Source organism: Helicoverpa zea, chromosome 20 (assembly GCF_022581195.2).
Source record: "Helicoverpa zea isolate HzStark_Cry1AcR chromosome 20, ilHelZeax1.1, whole genome shotgun sequence".
In the NCBI taxonomy this organism is placed as follows: Eukaryota; Metazoa; Arthropoda; class Insecta; order Lepidoptera; family Noctuidae; genus Helicoverpa; species Helicoverpa zea.
In genome coordinates, this window is record NC_061471.1 from 4,665,961 (window position 1) to 4,676,576 (window position 10,616).

A 10,616-nucleotide genomic window follows, 5' to 3' on the forward strand; every position below is an offset into this window, starting at 1 on the left:
AGGGTCGCGGTAACTCTTTCGAACAATCACGCAGCCCATGATGGATACCTCTGACAAACAAGTCGTAGATTAAAAGGAAAATCACATATGAGGTGCAGGCATGCCCGGTCCAGGTCTAAAAGCAGCAAAGAAAGTGGTGGTTAATCATATCACCAAAGTATCACAACCACCAAATTATGATTTTTTTCTGATGAAAATACAGATTTTGCGGATAACTGATACCGGGCTGACATTGCTCAAATAGTGATTAACTAAATTAAAAAAAAAAACTGACACTGACACATCCTAATTGATTGTCAGAGTGTCAGTCAAATGTCAGAAGAAGCTTCCGTCCGTCCGTCCATACCAAAGAGTAAAGTAATATATAGGGAAAAGAGAGCCCACTCACGTGTTATTCTTGCAACCCAATTTGACAATGCGCCATCTTTCTCTAAATTGGCCCCGAACTACCTACATAGCTATAGCTATAAAAATATTATAATTATGCATCATATTCATAACATTTTCTATTAGGGTAAGTAGCACCATATAACTATAACATTGGTTATCGTTATAGTTACATGGTGCTACTTACCCTAATAGAAAATGTCATCGTTAATATAGTAAAAGGTCGAAGGAAAACAAATAATTATTATATATTACTTTTTATTTACGCGCGTATGCGGAATGCAAAAAACCGCCATATTGATATTATTATGATCGGTTTTGTTAAGTTACTTGGAATACTGACACCAGGTCTTTTAGATGAAATTTGATATTTGTGCTTTTTTAAACCGTATTTAATTTATTCGCCTATTTTATCTTTTTTTAAAGTGTCTAATATTTTCCTCATACTTTTCTCTAATTAATATTGCATAAATAATTTTATATTAACAAACAAAATCGATTATAGTGTAGTGCCATCTGTTGGTAATTTAAGGTATCTTTTAGATAGTAAATAGTTTCCGGGCCAAATAAAAGGTGGCGACTCTTCGTTTACTTAGCTGTCAAAATGTACGGAGTGTCCCCCCCCTGGTCCATACGTTTACAGATTCCATGCTGTGTGTAATGCTGTGTTGTGTGTTTAGATACAATTAGATACAGAGAACTCTAACGGGCTCTTAAGTGTTATTTATCAACTGGGTGTTCTTACAATGGCAGAGGCGACCATCAAAAATATCGACAATGCTTGCGAAACAGCAGAGGAATTTACGAAAGTATTTTACAAGCAAGTAGACAACAACCGGCATTTATCATCCAAACTGTACTTGGACACTGGCCTCCTGGTTTGGAACGGCAACGGAATCAACGGCAATGACAAAATTCAGAAGTTTCTTATGGACTTGCCTGCCAGTAATCATGTGCTCAAGACATTAGATGCACAACCTATATCAGACAATTTGGTGTCCAACAAGTTAACTTACCTCATTCAAGCTTGTGGAGATGTGACCTATCAAAATGACGATAGCAAGAAGCCCTTCCAACAAACGTTTGTGATAGTTGCTGTTGATGGCAAGTGGAAAATTGCATCAGATTGCTTCAGACTACAAGTTCCTTACAACAGTTAATCTATATTTGGTAAGTTTCCTTTATTTATGTTTTATTTTTATGTATTATATCTGTCATTCTCCCAATGTCTTATGTACATGATGAACTAAGAAAATATTTCCAAAAACATTGCCTCAGTGATGTATTCATACTTGTTTCCTATGAAGTTAGCTGATTTCAAATTGTTGTGAAATAGTATATAGGAATTGTACAAAGCTTAGTTTAATAACATAGATTGAGTAAGCAATGTTATAAATATAATATATGAGTAGGCCATCTTCAATATCATGTGTTTGCAATAACTAATTCCATTTAAAAGGTTTTGTAATTTTTCATTTCAGATGATGGAGTGCTAAAGGAAAAAGTTTGAAGTCCTCACAAGAATGAAGCATAGAATTTTTGCTGCATTTGTAAAATATCATGTTATAAATAAGTGTTGGAAAAAGAAAAAAATGGTTGTAGGAAAGAAAATACAATATTTTTATTCAAATAAGTTTTATATTTACATTTATTAATATGTACTAAAGGAAATTGGCACTCAATGCATGAAAACATCCCCTGGGCTAATAAACCTGATTCATATGTATATCAAATCATGCTGTGATATAAAGCATATTTTGACTGATAATTTTAATAATTGAAGATAATAATAATTAAGGTAGGGAGATAAATCGTGAAAGACGGGACGGTTGACATATGTCGGGCATGTCACCATCCGGGTGAGTCTTTCAGACATATTATATCTGGTTGTTCTCGTTTGGCTAATGGTGAATATTTGCACAGACATAACCAAGTGGCCAAGATTATCCACCAGCAGCTTGCTCTGCAATACAACCTTGTAGACCTTGAGGTACCGTACTACAAGTATGCGCCCGACCCAGTTCTCGAAAAGGACCATATCATGTTGTACTGGGATCGATCTATCATCACTGACAGGACTATTGTAGCCAATAAGCCTGATATTGTGGTGATAGATCGATCAGCGCGCCGCGCGATGATAGTCGATGTCGCCGTTCCGCATGACGAGAACCTTGTGAAAGCTGAGAAAGAGAAACAAATAAAGTATCTCGACATAGCGCACGAGGTTGTCGCCATGTGGAGTGTCGACACGGCTGTTGTTGTGCCGATTGTCGTTACGGCCAATGGTTTAATAGCCAAGAGCCTCGACGAACACCTCAGGAGGCTCTCGTTGGGCGGCTGGATCAAGGGACTGATTCAGAAGGCAGTACTCCTTGATACGGCACGTATTGTGAGGAGGTTTCTGTCTCTGGGACCCTAACCACCGGTACCTTGGACCCTGTGCCCGATATCGGTGGCAACCTATTTTTTATATTTTTAAATGTTTTTTATTTTTATATTTAATATTTAAAAATGTAAATTATATGCTTGAAAATAAATAAATACCAATTAAGGTAGTATAGAGATTACAGTGAACTCAAATGTTACTATTAAAAAATATCAGCCTCTTTCCTGCCACCTCAGTGAGACAGGCTCTTATTTAATAATACATATGGTTGCCGCGTTTATCTTCATGCTCGGAAACCCAGGTTCCAAAATCCTTTATTACAAAAGATCTGCAATACATGTCATGATTTAGACAAACACTTGTTTTCAAAATTGTGTTCCTGTAAAGTTTGAATCCATATTTATAAAAGTTTAGTGCAAACAATTCATGAGTATTACTATAGACCAGTGGTTCTTAACCGGTGGTCCGCGGACCACGGCTGGTCCCTAGAGGTATTCCAAGTGGTCCGCGAAGCATTCGCGGCGTTGCTAATCTAATTTTATTTTTAACGACTAATCTATGCGAACAGGGGTTTTCGCATGGACGTATAGAAGATATCCATCTTACTTGTCCAACAGAAAAAAAAAATATGTTTGGGCTACATTTTACGTAATTTTGGCTTTGAATCTTAAAAAAAAAAAAATTCACACTCGCTTCGCTCGCGTATTCAAAAACTGTATGCCTTTATTTTTGCATTTGTCAACAAACAAAAAGTTAGGAATACAAACTCTAGAGCTATAAGAACAGATGTCCATGATTCTCCCACAAATTATCCTTTCAGTCCACACAAAATGTTCTCCCGAAACCCAAGTACGTTTGGGCCACATTTTACGTAATGTTTGGTTTGAATCCGAAAAAAATTTCGCGCTCGCTTCGCTCGCGCATTTGGAAACTAAATATATGCATATGTATGACAGTAGGTACTTGCGTTTTGTAAACGCAATGTTTAGTTTGTAAATGAAAGATTTAGTTAAAGCTATAAATACGTACGTGGGTTTTCGGCGCTTCTGATTGTTAAAAACAAGCATAGAAATCTGTTGGATGCCACTGCCGACATGCGTTCAGTTTTGAGTAGTATTGAACCAAGAGTACTGAATAGAAATGAGTGCTTATTATAAAGTGTGCTCGTATTCTTTATCAAAGAACCCTCAATTTAGGTAAACCATTGGGGTGGTCCCCGGCAAGACAAACTTTTGGTAAAGTGGTCCCTCATGCCAAAAAGGTTAAGAACCACTGCTATAGACTATCGAGACCCATTCGAAGCAGAAGTTCAATAACCTTTTTGTATTGTTATAAAAGGGAATACACTCCTAGCATAGTATTGCAATTTGGGCAGAAGTGATGTGCTTTCTTAAAAGTCTTTGTAAAGTATGGTATTGCTGCCAAACAGCAAAGTAAACACCAACTGTAACAAAAATAAATACCATTACCCATTATTGATTTATTTTTAGTAATTTGTTCAGGATTCACAGGGCGATACTTTATCTTTTAAAATCTCCCCTTCCTGGAACCATGTATTCTCCATAACGAATTCTATCAGGGCCCCGATTCTCCTAATTTTACTTAAGCGTCATACGATTCACGTTCGACTCGATTCGACTGAGATCCAATCCCGACTCGATTACGATTGAAGCGTATGTGGCATTCCGCTATTTTTTCTTTGAAATAAACGTTTTTATCCTTTTCTGTCATTCAATAATGAATCATTTTGTCTGCAAATGATTTACGATTGCAAAATGATTGTACAGCAAACTACCGTATAGCCCAAAATCACCAAAATAGCAGACCAATCGCACACCAATCAAATGTCAATCGAATACGATTGGTCTTTTATTGGTAGCCCGATATGGTTAGAACTGCTATTGCGATCATATTGCGATTCGATTTCTATTCGATTTTGACATTATTAACTTAGGAGAATCGGGCCCCTGAATTGGTCCAGGTTTACACATGAGAGTGAAACAAAGAGATATTTTGTAGAGATCTTTTCTAGAAGTTAGGTCAAAAAAGCTTTCTTTTTGCAATGTAGGTATATCTAGATAATAGTGGATTACTCACCAAGTAAATCCACAAATAAATCCAGCCAGCATATGAGTTTTTTCAGTGGTTGAATAAGCAACTTTCGTTATGATTCTTTCATCACAGGCAGGACAGATGTAGTATGCAGGAGAGTTCTTCAGTTTACGTTGTATATCAGCAGTGGTATGAGTAACCGTGACCGGGTGATGAATCACTGTCACGTTGTCAAACGTCGCTTCGTACGGCGGCGGCGGCTCTCTGTGGACTGTCACTCGGTCTGCGTTTCTACCTTCATACACTTCTATTCGCACTACATCACTTTGAGCAGGGTTAACACCATTATTCATATCCATTTTCTATTTCTGCAATATAATTACTGTTTCCAAACATTTAATGTTGTATGAAGACTGTACCTATGTATTGATTACGATTAAACACTGAACATATAACTTGTTATCTGTAGTGATTGCGGCTATCTTATCTAACACGTCAGATATTTCAGACATCCTAAATAAGTCATAGTTTTAACTTCGTATTTTTTAATAGACTTTTGTATTTCTCTCATTCTGTACTATTTCTAACTAAGCGTGGAACTGCAGTAACTATTCATAATTATGATTCCGAATTCGGTATCATTCCGTCAAGTACGATTAATCATCAGTACCTACCTATATTACTACGATTTTCTTTTGTTGTATCGTAGACAGAGACGTGTTGTATACTTCATTCAAGGGTAAACATAAAGTCTGTTAGGTACCAGCTTTTATTTGTTTCGAATGTTTGTGCACGCAACCTACATAGTACTAGTGCATGAAGTATATCAGAAGTACAATAGACAGAACATAGCGCACAATTTTAATTTTAAGATCTACATTTATTTTTACCTATGCTTTACAAATAATAAATACTTTGACTTTGAATGGATCCGGGGTTCACTTCCCGGGTCGCTGCGAAATCGTGTGTTTAAACGGCGGAAACATGCATATAGCAGCCCGGAGCCTGGTATTCAGTTGTGATACACCAGGGTGGGCACGTAATTCGTTCCCCACTGTTGAAAAATTATATGCCAGATACATATAAAGTTGGAATAAAGGCACGATAATAAAAAAAGATACATTTACTGGAAGATATAGATATATAGATAGATACTACGTGAACGGTTTGCGGTGCAGAACCGCTTTGAACACTGACTCCAGGTAAACAGATATCTGAAGTCAATAAGGGCACAGTTTATAATATCTTTACCGTGGTAAGGGCCTTAAAAAATAAAACAAAAATTGATTTACAGTATAAATACCTTATATAATATATTTTGTAAACAGTGGATGACGAACATATACAATAGAGCTTTCATAAAATTACCCCTTAAAAAAACGATCATTTTTATTAATTAAAATTATTTTTGCATTTACAACTAAAAGTTTGTATGAACCGGCGAATAAAAAAACTTATTATTTAGTTCTCATCGAAGTAAGTTAATTGCTAGTGAAAAAAATTGTTTTTAATTTTGATGGATTTACAATCATAATAATTCAGTCTAATTTCAGTCACAATGTTAAGAACTGCCTGTTTTACAATGTGGCAGAAGTCACCACCATATACGATGGGTTTACGTATTAACCATTCCATACATAATATTTTTGAAATTATTTTAAAAGAATGGGAATTATTACTGTCAATAAAATATCAGATAAAAAACATATAAGTACTAAAATATCATCATAATATTTAAAATGGATGGAATGAATTGATAGCTAGCATTATTGGCTAGGACAAACTAGTAGATAGCATTTTATACAAACAATTTCAAAGATTTTATAATTTTGCAAGCTATAAATAATGATAATTTAAACACTTAGATTGTTGCATTATGTGTAATATCTTGCAAGTAAAAGATTTTCTTCAAGTGGTGCATGAGCAATTGCATAGTTGAAGAAAACTTATAATGAATTGGAATTTAAATGTGAATGTCACTTATGTACAACAATGGTTAAGCAAATGTCTGCAACTGCCAATAAATTGAATCATAGTCTTACACATACCAATGTCTATAAAAGAGGCCATAATTATGAATATCTTAACTGCTGGCTAAAAAGTAAGTCACACAAAAATCTAGACAAAGTACCCAAGTTCAATATACATAGATAGAAATATTTTTAATTTTACATCTCAATACACCACACACTTAGTATCTCAAACAAATCCATACAAAAAAAAAATCACTGTGGTATGTTTGTTTAGTTACAATAATTGAAATCTGCAGTCAGGATAGCCTAGTGGTTAAAGCACCAGGCTCTCAAGTATGCGGTTTGAATCAAAGTCAGGCAAGTATCAATGTAACTTGTATCATATGCAACAATGACCGATGATGAAGGAAAATACTGTTGAGGAAACTTGGTTTTAGGTCTGATATTACCAACCCACATTGAGCAATCATAGTGATGAACTCTCATTCCTTTTTTGTTTGCGTGGAGGCCTGTGCCCTGCAGTGACAATACTATGGCTGATGATGATGAAAACTGCACACAATTACAGAATATAGGTGGCTAGACCACTAGGCTTCCACTTAACATTTGTCTTTGGTACAACTTGTTTAGAGTTTAAAATTCTTTCAATTTTTATCCATTGTTACTTTAAACTTATCTGAAGAATTACATAAACATCAAACAGAGTCATTTACTGCATAATTTGACTCATATTGTTTATTATAACATGCAATAATTTCATCAACTGCTCATCAACTTCACCTGCATCCTTACACACTGTTGTAAGCCGTGAGTTGAGAGTCATTTTAATAAAAGTGCAGATGAAGTCCCTTATGCTTCAGTATATTGTGAATCAAGAATACAAATATTCATACACATTAGGCTTTAAAAGATGAATAGAATTCACAAGAACTTGAAGTTTGAAAAATATATAATCGACAATCAGGGATCACATGCCTTTTATAAGTGTTGATGGCACCATAATTGCTTTACATTGTTTTTTTTACATTTTCTTTTTCAATATTTGTGAAGCTGTAATCTTCATAAGATAATATAATGGCAGTACCTTCAACCAATTGTTTAACACTTGCTACTTTTTCCAATGAAAGTATTGCAATTGGGGCAGTAGTGCTCAGCATCCTTGAATGTATCAAAACAGTACGGGACGAGTCCAAGACAGCAGAGTGAGCAGACCCTGGAAACACATCAATTTATTAGCATCAGTATATTGAATACAATACACACAATCATGCCCAAAAGACATCAACATATAGGTAGGACAATGTTTATTTGTCGTTTTTGGGGACTGACAAAATACATCACTTTGTTGTGTGTTTTACATATCATTGAAAACTGATTTCATGCACAATTAAATTTCCTAATTTCAACATCACTTTTTAATAAGGATCACAAGCAGAACATTTTGACAAGTTTAAGCTACTTACATGGTAATGACACAAACAGATCCAGCCACTAGGTGAGTATGCCAGGCTGTTGTGTACGTAACTCTTGTTGTCACAACTTTACCACAGTTGAAGCAAGTTATTGTTGTCGGTTCAGTGCCGACGGCGGGCGGGAGGACAATGCCCACAGGCATGGGAGGCGGCGGCGGCCCCATGTCACCGGCTTGTGGTTGAGTACTCGTTACAGTGATGGTGGGGTGCGGGTACACGCCCGGCGCTGTGAATTGTTTCGGCTGCGGATGCGGGTATGGTGCACCTGGAGCAGTGTACGGCTCCCCTGCTGGCGCCACAAAGCCGTATTGTGGGTTGCCCACCACAGCTGAGTAAGGTGGTGGAAGATCTTCAGGCGCTGAAGCTACTGCGCCTGGTCCTGAGATACTTGCCATTGTTGTTGTTGTTTATTCCAATATCAGTATATCACAGATGTAGTGGACAAATAAACAATTCCCTATAGCAGCGCTGGCACTCGTTAACTAAAATTTGTTAGCAATCTTTACGAAATGATACACAAAAATTAATAAGATAGAATGAACATAACATGACGTCATATGTCAATGTCAGGTGCTTGAAAAACAAGTTTTGACGGATCCGGTCACACATTTGGTTCGGATATTTTTACAAAAAGTAGAAACCTTAATTTCCTAATTAATAAAAACTACGCTTGAACATAAATTGCTATTCATTTTATTTGCTGTACTACAAAATCGTAGTCAACGTTAATAGGTATTGTAATAGGGATTTTCTATTTCGTAGACACCAATTAGCGCCCTCTATCGCTTAAAGAGCAACACAAAGCCATAGTGAGGATAGGCTCAATTTAGGCTTTATTCGTACATTTTTAAAACAAATTGCAATATTATCCGCAGTTTGGTCTAAGGCTGGCCCTTAAATAGCCTAAACGGGTTTAAAATCAAACGGGCATTTAATTAGAGGCGCTATAGAGACGCTACTTTCAAGTACCTATGGTCTCAGTCTCAGACATTTTAAAAAGATGAAGCTCGTTTCTGCAACTGGGGGTTAAAATATTGAATATCGATTCTTTCATTGGTCGGTCTGGGACCACCTATTTTAGCGAGTGAAAAATCAAAAAATCAAAAATTGTTTATTCAAACTTGGCTGCAAAACAGCACTTTTGGAACGTCAGAAACAAAATGCTGACCCTTCATCACTTCCAATGTGCTTTTGAAAAAAAAAAGAGATTCTGTTTATATTAAGGTTTCTTCATCGATACTATGTTGACTGATTGTAAAGATCAGGGCCCCGATTCTCCTAATTTTACTTAAGCGTCATACGATTCACGTTCGACTCGATTCGACTGAGATCCAATCCCGACTCGATTACGATTGAAGCGTATGTGGCATTCCGCTATTTTTTCTTTGAAATAAACATTTTTATCCTTTTCTGTCATTCAATAATGAATCATTTTGTCTGCAAATGATTTACGATTGCAAAATGATTGTACAGCAAACTACCGTATAGACCAAAATCACCAAAATAGCAGACCAATCGCACACCAATCAAATGTCAATCGAATACGATTGGTCTTTTATTAGTAGCAGAATGCCCGATATGGTTAAAACTGCTATTGCGATCATATTCGATTCGATTTCTATTCGATTTTGACAATATTAACTTAGGAGAATCGGGCCCCTGGGTCAATTGAGATATCTTTGTTGTAAAGGACCATCAGTCTAGGGACCCGATTCTCCTAAGTTATTAATGTCAAAATTGAATAGAAATCGAATCGCATCGATTAGTTTTAACCATATCGGACATTCTGCTATTAATATAAGACCAATCGTATTCCAACGACATTCGATTGGTTTGCGATTGGCGATTTTGGTCTTTACGGTAGTTTACTCTACAATCATATTGCAATCGTAAGTCATTTGCAGACAAAATGATTCATTATTGAATGACAGAAAAGGATAAAAACGTTTATTTCAAAGAAAAAATAGCGGAATGCCACATACGCTACAATCATAATCGAGTCGTGATTGGATCGCAGTCGAATGTGAATCGTATGTTGCTTAAGTAAAATTAGGAGAATCGGGCCCCAGCACTGTTTGTTTTATCCGTATTGTAAATGCGAAAGTGAGCTTTTTTACTACGGCTGCACTCTTAAACGACTGAACGTTGAGACGAAGACAAGACTGAAGACATAGTCGCGAGGAAAATCTAGTTCTAATCCCTAACTTACTTCTGTATTCGGTTGGGTACGCTTACCTTGATGACTAAAACAAAATAAAACAATGTGTCATACTCATTTAATACAGCTTAAGTTCTATCATTATCTTATCCCACACATGTGAAACTGGTTTCAGGATTTGTGTAACT

At 36.1% G+C, this 10,616-nt stretch overlaps 3 protein-coding genes across 4 annotated transcripts; 1 reads left to right on the forward strand and 2 right to left on the reverse strand.

Annotated features, from left to right (window-relative positions):
* Window positions 1-976: 976 nt before the first annotated feature.
* LOC124640378 (NTF2-related export protein) lies at window positions 977-3,196 on the forward strand. Of its 2 annotated transcripts, XR_006985545.1 has the most exons (3): window positions 977-1,557; window positions 1,869-2,185; window positions 2,940-3,196. XR_006985545.1 is itself a non-coding variant. In XM_047178123.1 (2 exons), the coding sequence occupies exon 1, from the start codon at window positions 1,134-1,136 to the stop codon at window positions 1,545-1,547; it is 414 nt and encodes a 137-aa protein (XP_047034079.1). In that variant the 5' UTR covers window positions 995-1,133; the 3' UTR covers window positions 1,548-1,557; window positions 1,869-2,020. The 2 variants fall into 2 exon arrangements, 1 of the variants encoding a protein (XP_047034079.1); XM_047178123.1 differs by lacking the exon at window positions 2,940-3,196 and having other exon boundaries at window positions 995-1,557; window positions 1,869-2,020.
* Window positions 3,197-3,466: 270 nt separating this feature from the next.
* LOC124640117 (lipopolysaccharide-induced tumor necrosis factor-alpha factor homolog) lies at window positions 3,467-5,309 on the reverse strand. The gene is made up of 2 exons (XM_047177772.1): window positions 4,871-5,309; window positions 3,467-4,217 (listed from the first exon to the last, which is right to left on the reverse strand). The coding sequence occupies exons 1-2, from the start codon at window positions 5,182-5,184 to the stop codon at window positions 4,103-4,105; spliced, it is 429 nt and encodes a 142-aa protein (XP_047033728.1). The 5' UTR covers window positions 5,185-5,309; the 3' UTR covers window positions 3,467-4,102.
* Window positions 5,310-6,108: 799 nt separating this feature from the next.
* Window positions 6,109-8,841, reverse strand: LOC124640116 (lipopolysaccharide-induced tumor necrosis factor-alpha factor homolog). The gene is made up of 2 exons (XM_047177771.1): window positions 8,262-8,841; window positions 6,109-8,011 (listed from the first exon to the last, which is right to left on the reverse strand). Exons 1-2 carry the CDS (start codon window positions 8,663-8,665, stop codon window positions 7,897-7,899), a joined length of 519 nt encoding a protein of 172 aa, XP_047033727.1. The 5' UTR covers window positions 8,666-8,841; the 3' UTR covers window positions 6,109-7,896.
* Window positions 8,842-10,616: the final 1,775 nt, after the last annotated feature.